General features: G+C 47.1%; 12 protein-coding genes across 12 annotated transcripts in view; 7 read left to right on the top strand and 5 right to left on the bottom strand.

Annotated features, from left to right (window-relative positions):
• Positions 1 to 610: 610 nt before the first annotated feature.
• On the bottom strand, positions 611 to 3311 carry CNBB3610 (hypothetical protein; the record flags this gene model as incomplete). Its single annotated transcript, XM_772036.1, has 17 exons — positions 611 to 839; positions 888 to 965; positions 1012 to 1235; positions 1287 to 1540; positions 1599 to 1651; positions 1703 to 1790; positions 1844 to 1979; positions 2033 to 2098; positions 2163 to 2292; positions 2360 to 2463; positions 2516 to 2551; positions 2613 to 2672; positions 2732 to 2782; positions 2845 to 2892; positions 2948 to 2972; positions 3033 to 3095; positions 3172 to 3311. The coding sequence occupies 17 exons, from the start codon at positions 3309 to 3311 to the stop codon at positions 611 to 613; spliced, it is 1785 nt and encodes a 594-aa protein (XP_777129.1).
• Positions 3312 to 3759: 448 nt separating this feature from the next.
• On the top strand, positions 3760 to 5286 carry CNBB3600 (hypothetical protein; the record flags this gene model as incomplete). The annotated part of the gene is made up of 9 exons (XM_772035.1): positions 3760 to 3842; positions 3905 to 4064; positions 4128 to 4245; positions 4295 to 4396; positions 4446 to 4555; positions 4608 to 4742; positions 4787 to 4890; positions 4955 to 5114; positions 5182 to 5286. The coding sequence occupies 9 exons, from the start codon at positions 3760 to 3762 to the stop codon at positions 5284 to 5286; spliced, it is 1077 nt and encodes a 358-aa protein (XP_777128.1).
• Positions 5287 to 6735: 1449 nt separating this feature from the next.
• Positions 6736 to 7748, top strand: CNBB3590 (hypothetical protein; the record flags this gene model as incomplete). The annotated part of the gene is made up of 3 exons (XM_772034.1): positions 6736 to 6935; positions 6990 to 7179; positions 7230 to 7748. 3 exons carry the CDS (start codon positions 6736 to 6738, stop codon positions 7746 to 7748), a joined length of 909 nt encoding a protein of 302 aa, XP_777127.1.
• Positions 7749 to 8241: 493 nt separating this feature from the next.
• On the top strand, positions 8242 to 9259 carry CNBB3580 (hypothetical protein; the record flags this gene model as incomplete). Its single annotated transcript, XM_772033.1, has 3 exons — positions 8242 to 8498; positions 8550 to 8787; positions 8858 to 9259. The coding sequence occupies 3 exons, from the start codon at positions 8242 to 8244 to the stop codon at positions 9257 to 9259; spliced, it is 897 nt and encodes a 298-aa protein (XP_777126.1).
• An 872-nt stretch (positions 9260 to 10131) lies between these two features.
• Positions 10132 to 12387, top strand: CNBB3570 (hypothetical protein; the record flags this gene model as incomplete). Its single annotated transcript, XM_772032.1, has 3 exons — positions 10132 to 10398; positions 10456 to 11671; positions 11723 to 12387. The coding sequence occupies 3 exons, from the start codon at positions 10132 to 10134 to the stop codon at positions 12385 to 12387; spliced, it is 2148 nt and encodes a 715-aa protein (XP_777125.1).
• Positions 12388 to 12760: 373 nt separating this feature from the next.
• Positions 12761 to 13783, bottom strand: CNBB3560 (hypothetical protein; the record flags this gene model as incomplete). Its single annotated transcript, XM_772031.1, has 4 exons — positions 12761 to 12844; positions 12907 to 13269; positions 13340 to 13495; positions 13568 to 13783. 4 exons carry the CDS (start codon positions 13781 to 13783, stop codon positions 12761 to 12763), a joined length of 819 nt encoding a protein of 272 aa, XP_777124.1.
• A 648-nt stretch (positions 13784 to 14431) lies between these two features.
• Positions 14432 to 15481, top strand: CNBB3550 (hypothetical protein; the record flags this gene model as incomplete). The annotated part of the gene is made up of 4 exons (XM_772030.1): positions 14432 to 14664; positions 14722 to 14967; positions 15020 to 15094; positions 15145 to 15481. The coding sequence occupies 4 exons, from the start codon at positions 14432 to 14434 to the stop codon at positions 15479 to 15481; spliced, it is 891 nt and encodes a 296-aa protein (XP_777123.1).
• Positions 15482 to 16417: 936 nt separating this feature from the next.
• On the top strand, positions 16418 to 18639 carry CNBB3540 (hypothetical protein; the record flags this gene model as incomplete). Its single annotated transcript, XM_772029.1, has 13 exons — positions 16418 to 16566; positions 16635 to 16856; positions 16907 to 16956; positions 17021 to 17036; positions 17097 to 17192; positions 17245 to 17309; positions 17366 to 17605; positions 17658 to 17750; positions 17808 to 17876; positions 17944 to 18063; positions 18118 to 18244; positions 18297 to 18363; positions 18412 to 18639. The coding sequence occupies 13 exons, from the start codon at positions 16418 to 16420 to the stop codon at positions 18637 to 18639; spliced, it is 1542 nt and encodes a 513-aa protein (XP_777122.1).
• Positions 18640 to 18845: 206 nt separating this feature from the next.
• CNBB3530 (hypothetical protein) lies at positions 18846 to 19924 on the bottom strand (the record flags this gene model as incomplete). The annotated part of the gene is made up of 7 exons (XM_772028.1): positions 18846 to 19136; positions 19215 to 19258; positions 19309 to 19387; positions 19445 to 19506; positions 19562 to 19684; positions 19750 to 19812; positions 19882 to 19924. 7 exons carry the CDS (start codon positions 19922 to 19924, stop codon positions 18846 to 18848), a joined length of 705 nt encoding a protein of 234 aa, XP_777121.1.
• Positions 19925 to 20686: 762 nt separating this feature from the next.
• CNBB3520 (hypothetical protein) lies at positions 20687 to 21649 on the bottom strand (the record flags this gene model as incomplete). The annotated part of the gene is made up of 3 exons (XM_772027.1): positions 20687 to 21125; positions 21172 to 21500; positions 21557 to 21649. 3 exons carry the CDS (start codon positions 21647 to 21649, stop codon positions 20687 to 20689), a joined length of 861 nt encoding a protein of 286 aa, XP_777120.1.
• A 294-nt stretch (positions 21650 to 21943) lies between these two features.
• On the top strand, positions 21944 to 23649 carry CNBB3510 (hypothetical protein; the record flags this gene model as incomplete). Its single annotated transcript, XM_772026.1, has 4 exons — positions 21944 to 22032; positions 22095 to 22203; positions 22272 to 23183; positions 23236 to 23649. The coding sequence occupies 4 exons, from the start codon at positions 21944 to 21946 to the stop codon at positions 23647 to 23649; spliced, it is 1524 nt and encodes a 507-aa protein (XP_777119.1).
• Positions 23650 to 24174: 525 nt separating this feature from the next.
• The window catches only part of CNBB3500 (hypothetical protein), a gene marked incomplete at both ends in the record, with an annotated part of 2672 nt that continues 259 nt past the window's right edge, over positions 24175 to 26587 (bottom strand). The window contains 6 exons of the mRNA XM_772025.1: positions 24175 to 24894; positions 24947 to 25045; positions 25099 to 25378; positions 25439 to 26034; positions 26088 to 26381; positions 26440 to 26587. The exon at positions 26440 to 26587 is cut by the window's right edge and continues 47 nt beyond it. Of these exons, the coding sequence (XP_777118.1) occupies positions 24175 to 24894; positions 24947 to 25045; positions 25099 to 25378; positions 25439 to 26034; positions 26088 to 26381; positions 26440 to 26587 (2137 nt within the window). The remainder of the gene's footprint in view (positions 24895 to 24946; positions 25046 to 25098; positions 25379 to 25438; positions 26035 to 26087; positions 26382 to 26439) is intronic.

Raw genomic sequence — 26587 nt, 5'->3', positions numbered from 1 at the left:
TATTCAGTAGAGTAATGCTAGAAACACTATATGTACTAGACGATGCGTGCGGCGGCCGAGCTACTAGAGAGTTCCAGAAGACTAAGCTGCTTGGGGCCTATGCATTTTTCTACTCGAAAGGCTACGCCTTTTATATGTTTTCTAGCTCTGCGAGCTGATTAGCCCTTTTCACGACGCTTTCCCTACATCCTACGCTCGTACCTCCTTCCGTTTTCCCTGACGCCTCCTCCGCAAGAAGGTCCGGACCTTGACACTATACTACTCGAGTTACTCGCTCAGCTGTTTCCTTGGATTTTTGGAAACTTGGAAACAAATCACCCAGCAACAAGCCCTGCACGAAGGAGGCAAGAAATATCCATCAACAGGTCAAGAACATGTGAAAAAGCTAATCAGCACTATCCATATATAGGATTCAAATATGACACACAGTCGACTACATTACATAAGAGTTAAAAGAGGAATTGCGAATGATACCTGACCCAGCAGATATATTGAACCAATCGAAAATAGGCGTTGAACATGAGGCAACAACGCCTTCTAATCCTCGAGGGCATTACTGATAGATACACCCTGCTTAATACACGCAGAATAATGGGTGTATTATTATGTTTCAATTCAAGGTGTGGTTATCTATCTCAGTCCTTGGTCTCTTTTTGGAGTCCGCATGGGTATCTTCATCGCCTTCCCAAGAAAGCTCTGCCAACGACATTGACCCGTGCGGCGCTCTTGATCGCTTTAAATGAGATGCGGAGGGAAGATGTCGATTCTCGTGACCTGAACGGCCGGAGAGTCGGGGGGGAGGAAGAATCCCTTCAATGGCCAGCTGCAATTCGGTGATCCTTACACCACATTAGTTATTAAGATAACAGGTTGGCCACCAAGCTTACCTCATGGCGAGTTTCTGGTTCTGGGGTGCGTATTCGTAGGCTTTTTTATACAAATCTAGGGCATTAACCAGATCCCCTCTAAAGACCCTTGTCAGCATTTTAAACGACTGACTATAATTATTACACGTGCGATTGGTGTACACATCTGGCATGCTTAACGATTGCTTTGGCCCTGTTGTCTTTCTCTTCTTCACTCAATGACGCGGCTTCTCGGTTGTGAGGTCTAGACGTGATGTCAATATTTGATGATGGCCCCACTTGAGGAATAGGCTGCTGAGGTGATTGGCCTTGAAGCTGTCGCTCTTTCTCTCGCTCGTGGGCCATCTCTTGGGACACAATCATTTGAATCTTCAGGGTCGTCAGCTATTAGACTGTAGTAATATGTAAATCGATCCTCACTCTTTTCTCCAATTGCTCCTCCGTGAGCGCCACTGCCACTTTCTCTTTCTGGTCACTTTTTCCTTCAGTGGCAAAGCCTGTCTTCGAACGCTGCCTTAGGTGACATGTGTTAGGAGCTAAAGGCGCCAAAGCAGGCCTTCCTAGAGATGGCCTGGAGAGGGGGGGACAACCCTCCGCATGGATTTTGAAAGGCGCTTGTGGATTGATTGTCTTGAAATTGGCTGGTGGAGGGAGCTGAGAAAGACGGCGAAAATCTGAAGTTTACAGAACATGAGTACGGTGATTACTAGCTTTTAAGAACTTGTCCTTCACCTGTTCTGTCGTTATTAAGTCTATTCTCTACTGTTTTCGATTTCTTCCCAAACCTATACATTTTATTAGCCAACATTAGTAAGTGTGTGTGAATCCAAACGTACTGAAGAGTATTGATTGTGTCTCTGGCAAATTTCTCCCCTGGAGCCAAACAACAAATCAGAAGACTAAGGGAAGACCCTCCGAGAGCACCTGTTCGCGGATTCAAGATCAAGACGTCAAGAGTAATATTGTATCGTACATACCTTGTAGAAGCCGGGTCAACTTTGATTCCCGATAAGGCACGAATACACCTGTCCCATCACCGCCCCTCTGGGCGATAACGTTCAGAGCGTCAACGACTTTGCCCAATGTAGTCAAGGAAGTGTTGATAGCAGAGCTCTGCCGTTTGATGTCAGCGGATCTTCCACCACGAAAAGCTACAGGGGACTCACTTCTCGCATGCGCTCTCGATCATTTCCTGTGAGGTTGTTGTTCTCCGATCCCGCCAGGTCGGTGAACTACGATGAGCAGTCAAGAATATTAACATGGCGAAGGGTGTAAACATCATGGCATGACACGCACGCAGATTTTCCCATAATTTACTTTGTCTGAAGATCCCAACATCTCGAGATGGATGGTAAGAATAGCATGCGATCTTGAAGAACTGGAATTTAGCTTTGTGGAGGCAGTTTTACGTGTTTTCGAGGCAGTGCTGTAATGGGACGGAGGAGTAGGTCAGAGAAATGAATATATTTGTGTAAACCGTGAGTTGTGCGTACTCATATATAGTCTCAAATTCCTCCCAGGATGAGATTGGCTGGTGGATCAAATCCGCAATAACGTTGTGTCCTCCTGCGCTCATACGGATTTCCCTCTTTCTTGGCTACGTGTCGACCAAATCAGCCGCGTTATCGCAGGATTATGCCTATACTCACTTCGGCACGAGAACCCAGTAGATCATATACTTCATCCTTAAGTATCTCCTATGCTGTTTGAGCTCGGAAGTCACAAACAGGCAAAAATAATGCTCACAACATATGACATGGAGACATTTATCAATGAAGGAGAAAGAGCACGTCTCTGTAGAATGACCTAAGTAGAGGAATTAGCAACTGAATCAACACATAGTCGGAGGTTCAATTTGGACAGACATTGACCGCTCTGGGGATGAGCCCAGGTTCTTCCTTGGTTCCTTGCATGGTCTTGTTTTGTTAATACTTGCATCCATTTATAGATACCACTTCACACTATGAATACCACTCACATGTGTTTTACCGGCTCCTGTAACCCCATACGCAAAAATGGTAGTATTCTGACGTTTCGCCGTTAGCAAATTCATGCAGCAAAATTCAATAAAAGCGACTTACAATCCCTTTCCAAGCCTGATCGAGCCTTGAAAATGTTGTCAGCGTTACCTTTTATCGAGATCTTTCTGTTTATTATTTTACGTACAATGGCTTTACATGCTCAAAAACCTCCTCCTGTGTGCTTCTTTCATTGTGACATTTCTCAAATCTTTGAATCGTACGTCAGTTTCTACGGCTTTGGAAATGAAGTAATACTGCTAGCAATACGATGCTATAGTACTTACTCGAAATGATATCGCTTGTCCCCTTGAACGTTCAGAGCTGATATCTTGTTCCCATTGATAACGATGCCTTGCTCGTTGACCTTGCCATCTGACGGTTTCGATGGTCTCAAACGGACGTGACAAGCTATAGATTTGGACATTATTGCCTCTTGGTTGAAGATAGGTCCTTCACATGCACATTGGGGGTGGTGGAAGCTGAGAATCTCCTGTTGTGCGTTGCGGATTTTCGTTGCAGACTCGTTGTCCGCTACCTGTTGTTTGTTGTTGTGCGAAGTGGAGGGTGGAGGTGTCTTGGTAGCGCATCATCCAACCGCCACTTGCGGCAATACTGCTGAATGTCCGCCCAAGCCTTCTTCGAAAGACAGTCGCGCTTGCGGGTATCCTTAAATTGTACTCGTCATTATTCAAACCAGACAGGTTTTCTTTTAATTAAACATAATAACGAAACTTACAAATCAAAACAATAAACAAACAACAAGCCTGCGAAACGTGAACTTTCTCGCTATCCTCTTCCTCCTTCGTCCGTTAATTGCCTATCTTTGACCTCACCACTACTTCCACATAAGGGTAGTATTGGATCAATTTATTATGGATCCCTCTATGACGGTTGTTGCGGCGATCAACAAAGACAAACTTCTAACAGGACCACAGTTACATCAAGCTGTCGATCAGTATGTCAATCATTCCATTGCGTTTTACGTGAACGTTAGCTAACAGCTATATGCCATCACAGACTCACAGCGGATGCTCAATCTGGATATAATGTACATCAAAACAGGGACAATTTTCAAGAACGGGCACTCAGAGATGTTACAATGAGCAGCAGCGACTCAGCCTTGACGCTGGACCCGAATAACCCCATTCTTGTACGAGAAGAAATGAAAGCTCAGAAAGTAAGCCTTTTTCCTTTTTTTTCCAATGGACATGAAGTCACTGGAAACTAATGACTGGGGTAGGACTATTTTCGAAAACTGAAATTCACGTATCTTGAACAAGATGCAAAGCGCCATTTTTTGGCATCAATAACAGGAGACGAGCCTCAGCGGGTAGAACCAGGCGAAAACGAGGAACGAGGTAAGGGATACATCTCCTTGCTCCTAATTACAGCTCACGCAAAACATAGAGTTAATCAATGCGGAAAAGAAGGAGCGTTTGAAAGCCGTCAAAGCTGATATCGAAGATATGCGGACAGAATCCGTCAAACTGGCCGAGGAGAATGCCAAGAGTGAGTAGGTCTCAATGAATTAACCCATATCTACTAACAGGTATTGCAGAGCATGAGGAGATGTCCCAGCAATTGGTTGAAGCTCAAGCTCTGCAAAAGCAGATCAGGGATATGGAACTCGAGCTGGCAAGGATCAAGGCGACTCATCCACCGGAGAATGTGTGTGATTTGAGCCTTCAGTCTTTCTTGTTAAACGCTGACAATCCATCAGAGAATGACAATCAACCAAGCAAATGATACTTTGGACTCCCAAATCGTCGAAATCCAACAATTAACGGACGAGCGAGAGGCCACTCAAGCGCAAATAGATCAAACGAGGGAAGCAGTCGCCAGAATCGCTAAGGAGGTGAGCGCCAGCCGGTAACGGAACGTTATCTTACCTGTGAATAGCTTCAGCGTTTGAGTAAAGATCGAGAACGAGAAGAAGCAAGAGCGAAAGAAGTGCGAGAAGGCAGAGAAGCAGGTGATACCAAGGTGGACGATATCTGCCGTTGGTCAGTAATCGTAATCTTGAATCTTTTGCACGCAACTCACCGTCGAAATGTTTTATCATTATAGGCTTACATCTTCCATTTCATTTTACCGATCATTGCTCGGTATTCGTTCGGTTCAAGCAGTGTCGGACACAGAATTACATCTGGAATATGACGTGCCTCAAGGGCCAGTTATCCTGATTATGAAGTTTGATGAACTGACCAAACGTCTCGCCGACGCAGCTGTGAGTTTCAATTTGTTGCTAGTCCATGCTATGAAAGTCAAAGACTGACTGTGACTGTAACATGTAGCTTGTTGGCAGCGATATCGATGTCGCCGAAGCTGTCGGGATCGCAGTTGGAAGCAACGACGTGCCAGGATTGATTGCGGATGTACTTGCGCGTCTGCGACCATGATATTTATCAGTACTAGAGCCTTTGAAAGTGGATAGCTAATGGTAAAACTACGCTTGATTGGTCTACAAGGTACACTTGCGGTCGAAGTTGACTTACTCTGATGTAATTTGTAGTGTACTTAATAATGTAATTTGTCATTCATAACCTCAGTAGAAGGACGTAAGTAATCACAAAGTCAGAGAACTCCGACGGTTATGTGAGGTGGTTTGTCCTTCGCAAGAACATATTGATTATCCAGGGGTCTGTGCCACACGAGACGAAAGTGGATAACGTGATACGATCCAGGCTGAACTTCTTCGTCATGCTGTGTTTTTCTTAAGACTTGCAGCCGGCAGTAGTGATACACAGGCCTACGACACTTCTTCAATGTTCTCTTCTCGTTCGCCTGTCGGCTGTCATACAAAAATGACTTGCCGTCCGTGATTTACTCTTAATTGATTTCAGATATCAATGAAAGCTTAGCTACTGATAAATAGTAGATAAAAGCATTCGAAATATAGAAACATACAGACAGCATCCTGAAAGTTGACGACGGATAAATGAGATGTGCCGCAACTGATATGATACGGGATCGATAACATTTCCCCGATCTCCGAAAGAGTCGTCGCCCGGCGGTGCCGCCGGGTCATTCATGCGCATTAAGGCCCAGGCTCAGCATCAGAACCCCAAAAAATTATCAATCACCCTCGTACCTGATCCACCCTTGAGACTCCCGGGGGTGTCCCGAACCAAATAGCACGCGCCCAGCGTGTTTATTATTTTATCAGGGTCTCGTAAGAAAAAGGTCCAACTGATAGGATAGGTGGCTGATGAAAAACAGATACTTATTTTAGAGAAGCTCGAAAACTCCTAGATGAATCTCCAAGATCCCTGCTATGGTGTCTCCAGCATCCTTCTTGAACATCATGAATCGGCTATCATATGATTACTTCCGCCGTAGACCCCTGTTTTGAGTACCCCATTTATATCACCTTTTCTTGTACATGTTGTCTGCCCCTCGTGTCTATCTCTTGTCTCTCATTTATCAATCCTTACGCCGAGCATCTACAGATCGCGACTAGTAGCTCGCCTGTCTCGTCGCACACTCTTTACCACCAAACAGACAGGAACATCGTCGTCTGCGACTTCGACACACTCTCTGAGTTCTTTCGACAACATCGATTCAGAGCAAACAGCAAGTACTATCTTTCTATCAAGTGAGTGTGGCTTTTCCATTCGTCACTTCAGACATCTCCAATAATGCCAGTGTTGAGAGGTATTGTTCGCTGACGGAATTTTTCCTAACTTTGTTAACTCTCTTACAGCTCGACCCGCACTTTGCGCTGACCTAACAACCCCACAAGTGCCGCACCTCTTCGGCCCACCAGTGTCTCTTAACCAGCCCACCTCCTCATCCAGCTCCTTTACATAAAACTCAAATCCCAATATTCCAAGCACATATCAATCAATATGTTGTTCTCATCTCTTGTAACTCTTGTCATTGCCCTTCCCGTCTTCGGTTTTTCTGAGTCACGTCAATCTCGGTCTCGCATTCGTAACTCCCAGTCTCTTAACTCCACCTTGGAGCAAGGTCTGGAAAAGAGAGCTACTGTTTACAGTGGTAGAGCTACTTTCTATGATGTAGGTTTGGGTGCTTGTGGAAACCAGAAGTAGGTAATAAATTGGTTTAGCTGGGCTGGAAGTGTCGTTAAACAGGACTTTAGTGTGGCCTCCGATTACATTGTCGCTCTCAATTCCGATCAGTACGGGTCCGGTTACCCTGGCCCACAATGTGGCAGATCTATCACAATATCTTACAATGGTGTGCAAGTTTCTGCGACTATTGAAGACGAATGTCCTACTTGTCCGTATGGTGGTCTCGACTTATCCGAGGGACTTTTTGATCGCTTTGCAGTAAGTTCTTTCGCTTTACATGGTACGTCAAATGTTTAATATAGCAACAGGACGAAAACCTCGGTGTTTTCTATATGACATGGTGGTTCAACGATGAAACTGACGATGCTACGACAAGCACCAGTGAAACCCCTACATATGTCGCCCCTACGTCCACGTACGTCGAACCCACTTCTACCTATACCCCCCCCACCTCCACGTACACACCTCCAACCTCTACGTACACCCCTCCTACCTCTACATACGTCGAGCCCCCAACTTCATCATATATCCCTACTTCCAGCGATGTGACTCCCAGCACCTACTCTTCATCTGAGTCACCATCATCGACTTTGCCCTCATCTTCCCCATCTTCTACTTCCACATACATCTCTACCAGCACTCTTGCCGATGCTGTGATTCAGACCAACGTGTCCATACCAGGGACGGCCGCCGCTACTGCCGTTGCGTCTGCGACTGCCGCTCTCGAACCTTCCGTGAATGAAGTAGTATCGTTGGGCAACTTGGTTTCGTTGAATCAAGCTGTGGTCAACTTAGGCCGCATCCTGGTGGTCGGCGCACAGGAATAAAACTTGCTTCCATAACAGGGGCTTTCGAAGTATTTCTGTTACTGTATCTTTTGGGTATCGCTGGGACGATTTTGGTGTATCAATTGGTTCATAATTAATCTAGCTCTGATATAATAGTCATACAACTCTCCTCCTTAGGTGAGGCTACACACTCTTTTAACCAACCTGTCAACCTGTTTTCATATATATAATATTGTCACTGTTGATTCAGTGCTGTTATTGCCGGTAAATGCAGACGTACGCAATACTTCAAATTATGCAGTATTACCCTTTTGCTGTCCGTTTCGGATGTCTTAACCTCTTTAAATGGTGGTAAGCTTTTTAATGGCCAGGAACGTCCCACGTCGCGTCCCGGACATCCGCATATGCTGCTACAGTTCAATGCTTCGCGAATCTCAATAATCAGACATCCAATATAAATATCACAGCACAGTGGTCACGATCAATTTTGCGCCGCTTCCCGATTGCAGTATATAGCCTGTAACGCTGGACCATGCCAATTCACCCTCATATACACTGTTTTCTCCCTTCTTCAAGCCCCCATATCAATCTCGAGGCCCGCCTTTACCTTCCTCTTACGGATAATCATGCCATTCCGCTTACCACCCAGCTGGCAACTTACACCTCTCCACCGGTGTACTATGATAAGCTTGATGTTGAGATTGTGGGAGCTATAAGAGAAATGGGGATTGAGCGGTTGATAACAGCTGCCCATCCGTGGGGAAGGATGGGGGGAAACATGCTCGATCCGTAAGTTTCACTATGCGCAGCGGCCTTCCGAAGATGACATTTGTTAAACAGCGTGCTATGCCATCTTGTTTCTGCCACTTTTACCCCAGCCGAGACAGCCGAAACGGCACTCATTTCTCCCGTCTTACCACCACCCAAAACTGCAATCTTGACTTATAATGTGAGGGGCGTAGGTTGCTCCCAAGGGTCACAGCCTTGGCTAGGCATAGGATCTGACCCTGCTGACTTGTCGAAAGTGGAAGCCGTGGTCTCTGATTTGCTAGGAAATATCAAACAAGTCATGAGATTTGTGAGCTATCCTTTCACTTTGTTATCATGTTTAAGGGTAGGTCCGAATTTACTGATCATTCATGGCAAAGGGATATTCTTGGGGGTCACTTCTTGTCACATTGGCCAATCCCCACCCGCTTCTTCGTCACATACTCGTCGTTTCACCTCCTTGCAAAATCTTCGCAGGCATCACTTTCTTTTCCAGCAAGTCCTTTCGCATGGCTTTGAATGACCTGCTGAAGAGTGGAGTAAATGTCACGATGATTTATGGCACGAAAGATGAATTTACGTCTGCAGATACATTTCGTGCATTTGGTAATGACCTCCCTGCGGTTACTATGCTACAGGATTCAAGAAGAACAGCGATCAAAGACGGAGGAACATTCGAGAAGCTAGAAATTGAGGAGGCAGATCATCTCTATCGTAGGGAAAATGGGGAGATTTTGCGCAAAAAGGTGGGCGAATGGCTGGGATGGGCTGTTCATCCTTGATAATGGCGTGCTGTTTAATCTCTTGTTCATGTCGTCGTTAGTTGAAGCCTGCGGTATTTGCGATGATGGCTGTTTTTTTGTAACATCGGCTCTGTGATGTGCCTTATACGCCTGTCGTCGCGTCCGCCTACATGTGCTTTACAACATACTGTGTTTTGGTTAACCATGTCGATGATGCATACAATCTGCCGCATATAACTGGTTTATGCGCGTACAAACGTGAGAGGCGATCATAATATGCTCTGATATCGATTGGTTTCTTTTTTGTACAAGACAGGTTACTGCCGCACGACACGCCGGCGGATCACCCATGTATAATCATAGGCAGACCGTTGTTCCTTAATTTGTCGATTATCCGCCGGCACTCGTCATTTATATTTATCTTTTTCCGATATCCGCCAGATTCTGAATAATTATAATGATTCTACAAACCTCTCTCTCTCCTTTTTCCTCGCCATTTCCTCTACTCCTTTATCTTTTCCACGTACTTACACGAACATACACGGCCTGTCTTCATTTCCAAGTGCAATAATCGCACTGGGTGGACGATGCGGCGGCTACAACAGTCTCTTCGTCGGCGTTCGGCGCGGCGTTGCCCTTTCATTTTGATTCCACATCGTCTTCTCACGACCTCCTATGCCAGTTACAAACCAGCTCCTCAGGCAACCTTGGAGATTGAAGATACCAATTCTCCAACATTCCTCCTTAAGACATCCCCCATACAGCTGCCGGCTCGAGCTACATCCGATGACTCTGCCATTAAAGCTCATTTCGATCTTCCTCATTCAATATTTGGTGATATGGTTGGTGTGAGAAGAGAACATGTGAAAGGCTTATTTCATTATGATTCTCTAACACAACCGGAATCGTTAATGCGCCTGACAGATCGTACTCTGATTCAGGCCTCAGCGATCGTCCAACGCATCGTCGTGGCTCCCCAGGATCCCACTGGTCGAGAACTAAGGCTTGTGGTGAAGAACCTAGATAGGCTGAGCGATATACTTTGCGGAGTGATTGATATGTGCGAACTCATTCGGAATGTCCATCCCCACCAAGACTGGGTGAATCAGAGCGATCGGACCCACCAGATACTATGTAGCTTCATGAACGAGCTCAATGCAACCCGGGGTCTTTACGAGGTGAGCCCTCAAGCCATATCGGTAAATTAGCGGGCTGACTGTTTGACCCATCTTCAGTCACTTGCAAAGGCGATTGCGCATCCTTTCAATGACCCATTGACTACTTCAGAGCTTAGGGTTGCCCGTATTTTCCTCACAGATTTCGAGCGATCAGGTATACATCTTCCGCCCTCTGTTCGCGAAAGGTTTGTGAAGCACTCGGACGCTTTACTCTTCCTCGGTCGTTCCTTCCTCTCTTCCGCATCATCGGGCCCATCCACAGTTCCCCATATAGAAATCCCCGATCCTCATCGCTTACTTACGGGACTGGGTCGCCAGTTTGTTGATTCATTACCACGAACAGGTCGAAATGGACAGGCTGTTATCGAACCTGGAAGCTGGGAGGCACAAATGATCCTGAGGTACGCAAGAGAGGGCCGGGCGCGAGAGCTGGTGTACGTCGGCGGAATGAGGGCCGACAAAAAGAGAATTAGCGTGCTGGAAGCGATGTTGAAGGAAAGAGCTGAACTAGCCAGCGTCCTTGGGAAGAACAATTGGGCGGAGGTTGTTCTAGTCGATAAGATGACAAAAACACCGGAAAATGTGATGCGCTTCTTGACCTCCCTCGCTCAGCACCATCAACCCGTTGCTAGAGCAGAAGTGGATATGTTAAGAAGAATGAAAGCTACTGCTCTGACTGGAAATTACTTTGACCCACGAAATTCTCGGACACGACATCTTCCCCTGTTCCATGCCTGGGATAGGGATTATTATAGCGACAAGTACCTTACATCCCTCATTCCTACAGGTTCGCCGCCTTCTATTTCTCCTTATCTTTCAACTGGCACAGTGATGTCAGGCCTTTCCCGCATCTTCTCAAGACTTTACGGTATCTCCTTCAAACCAGCTGTCGTCTCACCTGGAGAAGTTTGGCATCCTTCTGTCCGGCGGCTGGATGTAGTGCACGAAGAAGAAGGGCTCATTGGTGTCATATATTGTGACTTTTTTTCTCGCATTGGAAAATCTTCTGGAGCAGCCCATTACACTGTGAGATGCTCAAGAAGGGTGGATGATGACGATATAGATGGTGATGGGTTACCAGAAGACTGGGATAAACCATATGGCCCTGGATTAGAAGCTGATAAGGAGTCTTTATCAGGCAAGCCAGGAAAATACCAACTGCCTATCATCGCATTGTCAATGGATGTCGGTACAGTGAATGAAGGAAGACCTGCGCTCTTGAATTGGCAGGAATTGGAGACTTTGTTTCATGAAATGGGACATGCAATCCATTGTCAGTTGCTATGCTTAACCAGTAAAAATATAACATTGATGTTCTTCTTAGCCATGATTGGTCGGACAGAGTACCACAATGTTTCTGGAACAAGATGTGCCACGGATTTTGTGGAGCTTCCTTCAATACTGATGGAGCATTTTGTTTCATCACCAGAAGTCCTCAGCACTTTGGCGTTCCATCATGCCACCGGCGAACCTCTACCTATCCCCGTTATCGAGGCCCATCTAGCTCTCAATCAGTCCCTAAGCGCCCTCGAGACTCATGGACAGATCGCAATGGCTCTTTTGGATCAGAAATATCATACGCTACGTCATGGACAGGATTCTTTTGATTCTACTGCTATTTGGTTCCAACTTCAGCAAGAAATAGGAGTCATCCAACCAGTGCCCGGAACAGCTTGGCAAATGCAGTTTGGTCATCTGTACGGATATGGAGCGACGTATTACTCTTATCTATTTGACCGCGCCATTGCGGGTAAGATATGGTCCACCTTGTTTCATCGCTCGGGGACCTCCCAAGCTTATGACCGAAAGGCTGAAGGAATACTGAGTAGGGAGGGAGGAGAATTGTTAAAAGAGAAAGTCCTAAAATGGGGTGGAGGTAGGGATCCATGGGAGATGGTAGGCGACGTGATTGGGGGCGTAGAAGGTGATGAGTTAAGTAAAGGAGATGAGAGGGCATTGGCACTGGTTGGAAGCTGGAGTGTCGTATGACAAGAAGCAGGAAACTGTCAGATTCCTTGCTAAATGGGTTTACGTAGCTTGCAGCCGTCAACAAGCACAATATAGTGCACTTGTAGCATAGAATGCCAGAACTTAGATCTACCTGGACTTTTGTCGCATGCTCGTAGAGCTATTTTTGATATGTAGCGTTATAGTTCTTTACCAGGCAGTAGCATACTGTGCCTACTTCATTCATTATAGACTTTTTTCGTTGTGATTTCATGTATAGCTCGGAAAACAAACAGCACATGGGCATTTTTCTCGTATGGGGGCTACAGAGCAAGTACTATTATCGTTATGAGTATATCAAATACACGAGCAGCAGCTCATTACCAGCTGTTTACACTTTTCGAAACACCATTGATCATGCCAGAGTACGGTCATGGAAAACTGGATTATCTTCTTCACCAAAACCACAGTAACCTAGTATGGAATCTGGATCATCGCACTTCAAAAAGCTTGAGTTAGCTTTGCACTTTTCCCTTCCTTAACCCGAGATTGATTACATACCGGATTGTCGTATTTCTTGACACCCTCTTGCGAATCCAATCGATTTTTCGATCCCTTGCCTAATTTCTTTCTCCCTGTCCCAAAAGACGCCTTGGATTTAGACGCCTTTGGACTCTTTGCTGGCTTATAAACGTATGAGAACTCTGCATTGGGAGCACCGCAAGCTGCAATACTCTTGACAGAAGTGACGCCTCCGCACCGGCAGGAGAAGCCATTGTATGTGGGAAGAAAGAGCGCACCCTCATCCTCTCCGCAAGCATCAAGGCAATCCAGAGGCGACGAATAAGTGCCAGCTCTGGAAAAGGATCCTATGAAACCTGAAGAGCAAATGATGAAGTGGTGATCGGTCTGTGTGAGGGCCGCCTGTGCCATTTGCGAGTGAGTTTTCATATTTCAAACTGACGCGACTAGTTTTAGATAAGAGGCAACTCACTCTAGTTTGTCCCAATTGACAACCGAATGACCCAACCGGCTGAACCACATAATCCGAAGGTCTGGGGCCTATCGAAGAGCAATAACACTTTTGGACGCCCTTCCCCAGGTCGGTGAAGTAGGAGTATGGGTACGCGCCAGTTTCTACACAAGCGGCCTACACAGTAGACATTCGAGTATTAGTGCTGACTAGAGGAAGGATTTGTTTCCTCATAGAAGAGAAACTTACAGAGCAATCATAATACGACTTTTCTGCCGCCTCTTTCTTTATCTGATGACTTCCTGCCAACAGCGACAAGGAACCGTCTAAACAACCAATAAATTCCGAATTCCCAGTAGATGTCTTTCGAGCCAAGCCCTCAAATGGCATAAGTGAAAGAGCTGTCAGAAGGAGTGCTAATATTGCACTAGGCATCCCGCCAGGTGCAGCTTCCAGCCACCACATGGCTTCTTGACGTGTTTGTAGTTATAGATTCACTACAAACAGAATCTCGCTGTTGAACATGCCAAGTTTGAAGTCTTTTCATGGATGTATTGCAAGATACCATCTGATTGGTATTTAGAATTATAAGTCAATTACGGACAGGGAACAGGGTCTGCACCTTCCACGACAAAGCCGAGGCGTGGCAGCAGGCAGGAAGCAGCAGGAAAGGAAGAGTACGCAGGCTCGTGAAATTATGTACGTACACACAATTAATTAAATAAGCAAGTTCGCGGCCCGCACCGCCGCAAGCCTGCCGAGAAGACGCCGATAACGATTTGTTGATGATTGTTGATTGTTACCGGATTGACCATGGACCAGGAACTGAAAGTTCGGAGTCATTTTTCTGGTACACATAAATAGAAGCGTATAACCCGCCTTCTAACAGTTTCGTAACTTGTATTTCAGGAGGAGAATTGCGATAACTGACGCGACGGAACTTATGAGACCGTGGAACTCGTTGCAGATTGCTTCGCACGCATGATGTGCTCAAGCGCCATTCTCAGGCCCTGCCCTTTGCTACTTATAAGTAACTTCTGTAGTACCTCGCTGCTGTAAAGAGCCTGCGAATCTTTACCTTTCATATCAGACAACCGGAATACAATCATCGCCATGGCCCCTATCGTCGCCCTTTTAGGTCTCAACGGCACCGTCGGTTCAAACCTCTTGCCATATCTAATCAAAGCCCACAAAAAGGGCTCTCTTAAGCTGGTTATTTTACACCGATCTGGCAGTGATTTGTCCAAGATTCCTTCTGATGTGGGCATCGAAAAAAGGGTCGTAGAGCTGAGAGATGGGGAAGTGGAAAAGATACAAGCTGCCGTCAAAGACCTAGAAGTTATTATGTAAGTCATGCAGAGATCATCGACTGTGGGTAGTCATGACTGAACGACCTCCTTTAGTTCCACTATCGCCACGCAGAGCGTTTCAGCCCAAAATTATCTGTTGGAGGCTCTCTCCGGCTCGTCCGCCCTCAAGACATTCATCCCTTCCGACTTTGGTGCTCCTTGGGACAAGCAGGAAATCGAAATCCCAGGGCTTGCAGCTCTCAAAGCCAAGGAGAGGGTCACTGAGAAGGCCAAAGAGCTCAAAGTGCCTATTACTGAGATTAAGGTCGGATTATTCGATTTGTTCTTCTTCGGCTACAAGTGAGTTGTTTTAAAAAAGAAGAGAAGTACATTCAGCTGAATTTAAAAAAAGGGCTTTGGGAGTCGATGTCAAAGGCAATAAGATCCAGTATTTTCATCAGTCTCTCAAAAACCCTTTGCACCTGACGTGAGTGACCATCTCAGTTGATGTGTTACCGACGGCTTATCCCAAATTAGTTCACTTGCCTACCTTGGCCATGCTGTCACTGAGCTCGTTACTAACGTAGACCAGCTCGCACAGCTTCCCGGCACTACTCCCAACATTTACGATTTCGCTCCGACCGGTCAAGAGATCGTCGATATTCTGACCAAAATACATGGTAAATCCACAGAGCAAATTGGAATCAGCGATAAGGACAATGAAGAGCAGCTTCAAGGACCTCGAGCTATTGGCGCTGCCATCTTTAAGAAATGGGGCGACAATAACTGGGGAGCTATCCCTAAGACTGAAGTGGATGGTTGGGTTGGCAAAGAATTCGCAGATGTTGTGAAGGAATGGACTGATAAGGCTTAGGAAAAGAGAGACCACGGAAGTCATTTATCTGTAATCGTACTGCAAGGTACTGGACATGGTGAATCTTAGACGGTTCAAAGCGAATCATGAAATATAAGATGTAATACTGCGCGCATACTGGTATATGCGTGCGAAAGGGGGACTTGACAATGAAAATGACAAATCCCATGGTCACTGGTCGTCCAATTTCGTCCACCCTCTCTCCTTCATTCGCCTCTCTTCTTGCGTCTCGTGCTTCATATAGTTCACTACATGAGGGTAAAGACAGCCATATGTCATACATCTCACCACATACCGCATAATCTGAATGATCTTATTTATTTTAAATTCACTATTTATATCTTTCTCTCCGTTATATTTTTATAAATAAGCCATTTAAAAGAGGAACGTGAAGTAAATAAGAACCATTTGAAAATAAATACGACTAAGAAAATTCTTAAAGAATTCCTAATTATAGATGACATGCGCCTCTCTCTCATCTCGGTGAGACGGCGATCATTCATCATCATCCCCCCTGATGATTGATAATTAATAATGGAATTCCGGAATATCGGTGATCTCAACCGAGCGAGCGAGTGACGCTTATTTTAAAAATTTGGTACTGATCTAACGGGGGGGAGCTGATCGAAACGATCCTCCGTTTGAGGCACAACCCCGCGCTCAGAAATGGTGAGTCAGCTTTCCTCGGCGTCGCGCTCGTTCGGCGGTGGCTCCTTCGTCGTGCTTTCGTTCGATTTCGCCAGTGCTCCTTTTCTCAACATCGAGATCCACAGTATATAAGCAGCACTATGACTTCATGCAACAGGGAGCATCACTGCGCTCTTTCGACCCAAAGGAACTCTACAAGACCAACAACTCGCTATGTCGGACAATGCGATCCCCACTGACTTCACTAAAGGGCCCAGTCATGTTCACCCCCCAATAGACAAAAAAAGTATGACAGCTTCACAGAATGAAGTTGAGAAAGGTTCACAGCACAATGTGGATATTCAAGACGCTCCTCACGGATTGGCGACTCTTGGACAAGGTAGAAAAAATGTCTTGCTTTTGATATTCTCAATCGCTACGTTTGTGGACGTTTGCAAGTAAGTCGTAGCGAGTTTTTTATATGGAGTTCATCCGATATGGACGTTCGCTGAATTTGGCATTCCAGCGTATCTGGCGTTGCAGTGGCTGTAGCCCAAATTTCTCAAGATATCAACCTAGGCTATTCTCAGATAGTTTGGATCATCACGTCCTATTCCCTTTGCTTCGCTGCTTGTCTTCTACTGGCTGGACGTCTATCGGACCTCTTTCCTGCTTCCATAGTCTTTGAGGGAGGTTTCTTTGTTTTGGGAATATTCAGTTTGATTGTCTCTTTCGTAACCTCTAACAAGTTAGTATCTTTCTATGCGAGTACTGGAGGACCGCTGAAGTCTATCCTAGGTATGGTTTCCTGATCTTACGAGGATTAGGTGGAATTGCTGGAGCAATGAGTAAGTGGATGTTGATGGGCCTCACTATGCTCCGAGAAGTTGGGCTGAGCTGATTTTTGTGCAGCTATTCCATCTTCGTAGTGCGTAATACGTTCTCATACGTTGGCCCTTAACCATCCGACGTTAACAGCTCGTTACAGCCACCTTACTGTTCACATGTTCCCCGATCCGGACGAGAAACAGAAGAAACTAGCTTTACTTAGTCTTTCAGGTGCCATTGGTAACGTCTTGGGGCTGTGAGTGATATGTTGACCCCTCTTTAACTCCTGCTGATATCAATACGAACAGCGTCCTTGCCGGCATTTGCATGTTGGCGAACTATAAATGGTTCTTCCGTGTCCTCGCCATCATTTGTAGGTACTAGCGGGTAGTGCTGCCAGGTTTCCTTTCAATTGACATCACACTCAAGGTGTCGCATTCACCGCGATCTGCTTTCTCCTTCTACCCTTAACTCACTCGGCATACAAATCAGAGGAAGGGCTTCCTCGTTGGAAGAGACTCGACCTCATCGGTGTGGGCTTTATGATGGCCTGTCTCATTTGCTTTATTCTTTCTCTTACGCAGGGACCGATCGATGGATGGGGGTCTGCTTCGTTCATTGCTCCTTTCGTTCTGAGCTTCCCTCTTGCTATTGGCTTTTTCTTCTGGGGTCAGTAATAAATCAAGTCATTTGCTAAACGGTTTGTTGATCAGTCTTGTAGAATCGAAAATTCCCGCCAAATCTGCTGTCCTGCCTAGCTCGGTGTGGAAGATCACGAACATTGTGATCACAAGCCTCGCAATTGGCATTGCCTGTGGGTGATAGTGCTCCAGTCTGAGTAATGACAACTGCTAACAGTTTTGGCCGCAAGTCCCTTTTTGGGCGACGTCACAACTCATGTATGCAACCTACTTCCAAGAAGTTATGGGATGGACTCCAAGTGAGTAGCTTATGCAAGCATGAACACTTTTCATCCTGGGTATGATTGACTAAGGTTTGCGTCTCAGTCAAAGTCGCGGCTGCCATGCTTCCCCAAGGTGTCACTGGCCTTATTGTTGGTGGTCTTGCCCAACAAATCCCACAAATAATTACCAAGCCCAAATTTATCCTGCCTTTGGGTAGTCTATGTGAGTAAATTTGGCAACGTTACCTGTAATTTTTATTAACTCATATTTCCCCAGTCATCGTCGCCGCCGAGCTTCTCCAGATCTTTTCCAATGGCGGGCATGGCAAAGATTACTGGCGATACTGTTTCCCTGCCTTTATACTTGGTAGCGCCGGCGCTATCTTGACCTATTTCTGCACTTCGTAAGTTCGTATATGAATGAGGCAGACAAATGCTGATAATGTTCTGTCACAGCATCAACTTGATTACATACTGTCCGCCAGAGATGGCTGGCGTAGCTGGTGCCTGGGTTCAGGTCATGGTATGTCCCCACGCTTGTCTATGTCCGCCCAGACTAATACTTCCATAGGCTCAAGTTGCTTCTGCCATCACACTCGCGGTCCAAGCGTCATTTGAAGGCGACGGAGTTGCTGATTGGAACATGGCAGCCCGTCGATCATTCTACTTCCAAATTGCTTGGACGGCAGTGTTGTGTATCCAGTTTGTTATTTTCTTCAAGAAGCCAAGCTCTCCGGAAGAGGCGCACGAGGCGACTAGGCGAAGGATTGCGGAAAGCGGAAAGGATGCGGGAGTATAAGATAACATTCTATTTAAAGCACTTGTGTCGTTTGATTTCGGGCATGTAGTAGGTCGATGATGGTTGATTTTTGTAGAATAGTGCCAGCGTATAAAGTATAGAGTATATCAGCATGTATAACGTAATTGCCCCACTAGTGAAACATGCAAACCGAGATTCGGATCATGGTTCTAATCTATAATTGTGGTACATGTTCACTGCGATGTTCACCGTGATGACGTATTTTCATTGACACTCAATTTGCCAATCTCATCTTCTGCTGCACTGACACCTTGCTCTTGTTGAGCTGAGAGAGAGGTCCCCGAGAAATCAGCGCCGTTTGTCTCTCCGAGTTGTTGATCAGCTTTGATCTCCGTCAGAAGTTTCCCTCTTCCTTTGTTCTTCTTTTTGCCTTCCAGGGGTGTTGAAATACCACTAGCGGTTGCTGACGGAGTGGAAGTGGTAGTCCCGCTTTTTTCCGGTTTGTCCTTTGAAGAGAGAAGGATGGTTACTGGACCCTGTTGCTGAATCATCAATTCCTGACGGTCGAATAGTAATAGTATAAAGGAAATGAATGATTAAGGTCTGATACGTACATCATTGGTCAGTGATACCTGCATCATCGCGCCAAATTGACCATCTTTAGCATCGTAAGCCATGCTTCATCCAGCTGAGACGATAGTTGCGCACCTTGAACCTTGGATGGATCGTACGCCGTTTTGATTTCCTTCAAGAAAGAACTGTAAAATGCATTTCCTGGGACTGTGGACTTGGCAACATGGTGAGCGCTCGTTCTTGGGCTTCATGAACTCCATGAAGAGCGTACCATTGATTCATGGAAATCGGGTTTAGCTCCCTTGAAGCCAGCCAACAGTGTGAATTGAGAGACTGGGTTTTCAATGTTCAGCTGGCCTTGGATTTTGGGTCAATCTGATAAACGTACCGCAGAGCACTTCTCCGTCAATGTCTTTCACGTTCTTTTTCCAGGCTACGCCGTTCTCATCTTCCCATAGTCGGGCAGTCAGGATCTTCTTGATGATTCGAGTAGCATCCTGCGGCTCGTCATCTGATCGACAATCATCAACTGATGTTACTGGCTTGAAAAGATGTATGGAACAACGAAGGACGCACACCGATCGATACCGACCAGAACAAGAAGACCTTTACCTATCGATGAAATAATCTTGCCGTCCACTGCCAATTGAGAAGAGACATGGTGAGCTTCTTAAGCTATGTACGTAGTTGCGTGATGCATCATCATACCTGTGACGGACGCATTGATCACTCGCTGAAGAACCGCCTTCATAATCAGGTTGCCAATCCTTGTAGATTTTGTATTTCTTGTCGTTCAAGGGATATAATGCGTTTTGTGCTTGTGTGGCTGCGGTATCTTGATCGATGTGCTCTTCTTCGAAAGTGCGATAAATAAACGCTAGACGCGCGATATAAATTTCCGGATTGTTTTCGGATTGTGTGTTCGGATTGTTTTAATACGAAATCTGTCTGCTTCGCAAAGTGTCCCGATCTATGTGCGTTACAGGCACTGTTCACCATGCGGTATACACTGTGCTTGTATCAGTAAGATGTTCCATACATGCTACTTGCTGGTGACACAGCAGCGATTAGTGTGGCGTTTCGTGCTTTACATAGAAGAAAAGACCACTGAATGACACTAAAGGTTACATGCACAAACACATCATTGAGAAACCAAGTCCTGTTCTTTACCCAGCAAGAATTATGCAATAATTTGTGATCATGGCCGGTGATACATAATGTGCAACACGGAAATCAGCCATAAGGCCTACATCAAGTGTTTGGTATCAGCGGGTTGGAGGAAAGAACGTAAGGTGAAAGACCGGATGGATAGACGGACAGAGACGGGTGTGATGGTTATACAAGGAGAAGCCAGCATAAATCAGGTTGTCATTATTACATCAGTGAGCAGGCTGCATGCAACTCAAATACATCGTCGGTTCAAATCAAAAGATACTTGGTCTTGGCAGACCCAAATACATGTATTTTGAGGCAATGCTGCATACTATGATAATGACAACTCCCAACCATCCTCTTACACGATAGCTTCCAACTGTTGAGCCAACCTCAACGCAGGCCCCACCATGGTCTCCATCGGCACTCCTCGAACAACACCGGTGCCCTTAAGCTTATCAATTGTGGCCGATGAAACATCGCTGCTACTTTCTGCAGCGGCAAGGGCAATATCCGGCTTGCTTGAGCGAGGGAAGCTGAATGTCTGAGTGTTAGGTGAAAGTGACCATCCTCGAGCAAAGGCAAAGTCTGTGAGAGAGGAGGTTTCGCCCGATTTGAAGAAGAGAAGGGTAGCGGCATGTTGAAGGGGTAAAGAAGGGTAGGAAGACTCTATGGTGGAGGCAATTTGGCCACGGACAGTGCCCATGAGCCTTTCAAGCAGAAATTCGAATTCTGGTCTCGGGACACGATCTCTGGCACGGTACACCTTGTTATATGATCCTTCCATCAACCATCGTTCACTAAACAATGTCAGCTTCGCGGGTAAGACATCCGCAATCGACTTACAGGTCCACTGGTAATCTCACAAATGAGTCATTCAACTCTTCAGGCTTAAGGGTCTCCAACAATGTGTGAAACTCTGTCAACAGATTTTCACTCAGCAGCCCTAAGAGATGGAGCCCCAAGGTCACTGGTCTATTTGGAGATGCAGGGATGATATCCCTAAGGTTGTCGTAGAATGGTTGGAGGGCAAAGTTGTAACGGGCATAGGACTTGAGGTCGCCTTGTCGAAGAGACTGGAATGCGCCGATTTCAAGTATGGATCGAGCGGCAATAAGATCCTGGGGGTCGGCAGAAGGCGGAGCAAAATATAAGCCTGACTGCGCTAGCTCGAGCTGCGATGAATCGATCAGTTGGGGACGTCTCGAGCGCGCACAGGTGTACGACTGACCTTGAGCTTTGCGAGCTGGGTAGAGACCTGTTCCGAGGACGCATCGTAGGCGCTCTGGAGCTGTGCGAGTGCTTGCTGGAGATCGAAGGACATGGCGGCCGTGGTGGTGGTGGAAGTGGGAGATGTGTTCGGTGCGAATGACGGACAGCAGACGACGCGTGTGCGGTCATCGCCGTGCGGGGGTGCCTCTTCTATAACTCCGCTATCTCCGCCACAGAGGGCGCTGGGCGAGCCATGACGCCGGCGCGACGAGATGGACAGTCAAAAGTGCAGCGACAGCCTCTGCTCGACATTCCATACTCTTCCACTCCCTTCCATCTCGCCCACCTCCAGACTCCGTAAGGAATCCTCGCCACGCCGTCTTCCGCAGCTCACACATCCCAGAAAATGGCATCCACTCAGCCCCCAGTCGCAGCTCCTGACCAGTCAAAGATCAGGCCTCAAGACGTCGGATGGCAGTTCGTCCCTCAGTACTAGTCAGTAGACATTCCTCATTCAAGCCTGGAGACGGAAAAACATGGCTGATGTGTGTGTGCAGCAACTTTGTCAATTCTCAGCCACACCGTCTCCACTGTTTCTACAACAAGCGTTCAACATTTATCCACGGCGAGGAGGGTGAGGACGTGACTCCGGCATTCGGGCAGCAGGTACGTGGATCATTGGATCGATGGCGAAAAGAGCATCACCCAAAAGAGGCTGACGCGACGGGCTGTAGGAAATTCACGACCGTATACTTCAGATTGGCTACAACCAATGCAAAGTCTACATCCACTCTATGGACTCCCAGTCCTCCGCCGATGGTGGTATCATTATCTTGGTCCTGGGTGAACTCTCCAACAACCACCAATCCTGGAGAAAATTCTCCCAAACCTTTTTCCTTGCCGAGCAACCTGGCGGTTACTTTGTGCTCAACGACATCTTCCGATATTTGAGAGAGGATGTTGATGAGGACGAATCTGCTCCCCAGGAGACTGTTCAGCCTCAGGAGGAACCTGCCCAGCCAGAGGTTGCGGCTGAGAAGCTTCCCGAGGCGACGACCGTCACTCAGGAGCCTGCCGAGGACCCTGTCCCCGAACCCGCCCCTGTCAGCGCTCCCGCGGAAGTTGTTGTTGACGCCGTCCCCGAGGAGGCCGAGATTGCAGCTGTGCCTGACAAGGACGTCGCTCCGGAGCAGGAGCCTCCTGTTGTCAAGGAGCCTGAAGCCGCTCCTGAGCCAGTTGAGGAGACCCCTAAACCTGCCGCTTCGGTTACCGAATCCATCGCTTCTCCTGCTCCTGCTGCACCTATTCCTGCCGCCAAGGCCGCTTCTCCCTCCCCTGCAGCCCCCAAGGCTGCTGCTCCCACTACTAATGGTTCTTCTCCCGCTTCGACCACCCCCGCTGCTCCTTCCAAGCCAATGACTTGGGCATCCATGGCCGCTTCTAATGTATGGGGTAAGACAGCTAGTCCATCTGCCACCGCCCCCGCTCCCGCGCCTGCTCCTGCGCCTGCAGCTGCCCCTGCCCCCGGTCCTGCGCAGCCCAAGAAGGACGAAAAGCCCGCACCTGCCGCTGGTACCGGTCAGGGACAAAGACGACAGCAGACTATAGACCCTTCCAAGGTTCAGACGGCCCACTGTTTTGTCAAGGTGGGCATTTTGTTCCTATGGTAACAAAAGGATTGCACTGACTTTCATATAGCTCCCTAACTGGTCCCCTGACTCGCAGAGCTCATCCGACTTCCTTACCGATGCCGAGCTTTCCAAGATTGCTTCTCGATTCGGTGAGGTAAAGTCTACCGAAATCGTCAAGAGCAAAGCTTGTGCCTTTGTCGAGTTCGCTCGAGTGGAGTCTGCCCGAAAGGCCATCCAGCACTCCTTGCCCGTCGAGCAAGGTGGTGAGGGCGGTACTAAATTCCCCAACGGTACTTTGTATTTCGAACCCCGAAAGGAGAAGGACGATAGACCCAAGGCCAAGGGACAAAGGACCGGTGGCCAGCAAGGCCAGGGTCAGGGCCAGAGGCAGGTTAACGGCGGTGCTGGCGGTCGAGGCGGCAGGGGCCCCAGGGGACGAGGAGGTCAGGGTAACCAGGGTGATAGGCAACCTCAAAAGTAAAGGAAGTTATGCCGAAATGGTATGTGGAGTGTTCAGCGTGAGGGCAGCTGGGGTTCCAGAGTGTCGCGCGAAGACTTTATTCTTTTCGTCTTCACTCTCTCTTCTGCCTAGCCTTCCTCTTTATTCGATTTATTTCATCATCATCAACATCAACATCATCATCATCAAAGTATACCTTCATCAGAGTCACCTTTCTCCGACGACAAAAATGACAAGATGAGTAATAGTAGACACGTGCTTTACGAGGAGGTTTGTTTGCATTTTATGGGTTAGAGTGTGTGGAGTTTAGTCGGTATTCAGGATAGTGCACATATAGTTGTTCATGGCATGCGGAAGTATACATTGGTAGCAGTCATCGCACACAAGGCAGCATAAAAGTGAAGCAAAGGTGCCGCCGCCGTTGATCTATTAAAACCGTCAAGTGTCGGGAATCTGATGTCACTAGGATGGAGCAATAAAATGGCCGGTATCAAATCACATTATTTATATGCACAATCTTTGCTCCCTATCATTCTAAATATCCGCTTAGAACCACATATACCTGTCTTTCAACGCTCTCACACCCAGCGCTTCCCACTCATCTCTTCTAATCCACATATCCCCCAGCCCCTCAATATTACACATGACACTCCCGCCCTTCCAACTGACATATCGTGGATTTAACCCTCTGGGAGGAGGGACAATTGTTACTTCACCGTTACCTGGCACGCCGCGTTGCTTGAGTAACGGAGGTAAACGGTCGGAGATAAAGGCAGGTAGACCTTTGATCGACGACGAGCCGCCTATCAAAAGGATAGAATGAGAGAGTGTGCGAATCTTGTTTTCTGTACCACAGAGTGATAGTGAGGCAGCAATGGCAGCGTCGAGAGGTGACTGGGATGATGCGGTGAAAATTTGAGAAGCAGAGAGGGTGGGTTGAGGGGCAAGGCTTGCGAGTGTGGGAAGGGACAGTAGAGCAGGCGCAGCTGTACCAGGAGTGTCAGCATCGGCTGCACCTCCGGCAGCAGGGGTCGGTGTGGAGGCAGTGGAAGGCAGGTTGAGCTCCGGCACAGGAGTTTGAGCGAGGGTGGTGGAAAGTGATGCGTTAGGCTTCTCTGGGCTGGAATTGGAGCTAATAGCGAGCGGTGCAGGAGCAGGAGTAGTAGATTCAGAGTTGCTAGGAGCTTCGGACTTTTGAAAGCCTGATGCAGATGTATGAGAAGCGCCAGGGAGGAGGTGGCTTGTTAACGCTTTCATAGCGCTCGTCTACGAGACTAGTCAGTTGGAATTTCTGGTGAATATTCGTTTGAAAACATACTGGCTCCTCGTACGCAGAAGTGATCTCGTCCGTCACTTTGTCGTCAGACGTGTTCCAAAACCTGAAAGATCCTTGACCCTTTTTCTCGTCAAAGTCAATCTGCCAGGACGGACTGTCAGCGTAAATTTGGCTGGAAAGAGTAAGAACCTTACCATTCGCGTGTCGAAAAATACCAAAGGGGCCAGAATATTCTCGTCGAAAGTCCGAAGCATCCATTTCTGAGTCAGGCCCTCAACCCGGGGCACATAAAAGTCCCACAAGGTATTAGCCACCAGGTGTTCCTCTAATGTACACAGCTTGATCTTGAGATTATCCATCATGAGCCAGTCTTGAGACCTTGCAAGGTCAAGTTCACGATATGGGAAGTTTGAGGCTACAAGGAGGTGCGTCAAAGCAGACGTTATGTCATCTCCTCCATAGTTCAGTTTTATTCTACAGTACATCAGTATCAATTTATCAGGAAGGAGCGCGCTTGAGAACGTTGATATTCACCTAGTCTCGGCAAGCAGCATGGCTTCGTCCACACAAGTTACACTTGTTTCTTGAGCACCAATATCTACCACGCAGGCACTGCTCATACCTGCTCCAAAGATAGCACAATATGCCTCTTGCTGTACCGCGATAGACTTGAAACCTAGGACTTGTAGAATAAGATGGGTCATCTCCTGGATAAACACGCGATCGCCATGATCAGGAACGATGAGGAGAACAGAGAAAAAGGGATAATCCCGGGGAGCTATGGATAGTTGAGTGGATAGAGAGGAGGTGATGATGGTGGAAATATCATCGAGAACAGTTTGTGAAGAGGCCCAATCTCGACGGTTGAGAGAGCGGTGAAGGATGGGGTAACGAACAGTGTACCCAGCAGATTCTGGGAGTCTCAACGCGTCCGTACCAATGAAAAACGGTTTCCCCTCTGGTTCTGTCCAGTCAATTCGATATGGATCGTTGTGCTCAGGCAACAATTCAGGCTTGACCTTGCTGTTGTTGGCTTTGACTCGGGTGAGTTCTCTCCAGTCGGTAGCAAGACGTTCCTGTACAAGACGATTTCGAAGATAATCTCTGAGATAACCGATCGACTCGTCTATCTGAAGGTACGATTAATCCCGTCAATGTATTTTATGAAGATTGATCGACGCACAGGATCAACCCACTCCCCGATATCATCACCATTGCTCATCTCAACATCTTCTTCCAGATGGTCATCGTCCTCGTCCGCCTCGCCTCTTTTCCTTTTATTATTTCGTTCATGTTGCTCTTTTAAACTTTTGACTCTGCTTCCCATCACAGGCGCTTTTCGGGATCCACTGGTTTGCACTGCTTTTGTAGGCCGCGCTATGCAGTTTGGTATTTCTTTAGGATAGAAATCAGATGCAAGTCCTAAACGAAGGTTGCGCGATCCGGGATGAATGACGAGGATCTTGGAAAGAGGGTTCTGTAGATTCGATTAATGCCCTTGTTGCGTTCGCCATACAGAATGTGATGTCTCCTACCTCCCGTTCACCATCACCAGCTGTTGGTATCTTTGATGACAATCCTTCCTCCTCTCTCCTAGCCTTTTCTAGACTCATTTGTCGAACGACATCGACATTTCTTTCTTTCTGCAGGTAATCGCCAGCAGGAATCTTGACATTATAAGTT

Source organism: Cryptococcus neoformans, chromosome 2, assembly GCF_000149385.1.
Source record: "Cryptococcus neoformans var. neoformans B-3501A chromosome 2, whole genome shotgun sequence".
NCBI classification, from domain to species: domain Eukaryota; kingdom Fungi; phylum Basidiomycota; class Tremellomycetes; order Tremellales; family Cryptococcaceae; genus Cryptococcus; species Cryptococcus deneoformans.
The sequence above is the reverse complement of the archived record's forward strand: the minus strand, read 5'-3'. Positions and strand labels throughout refer to the sequence as shown.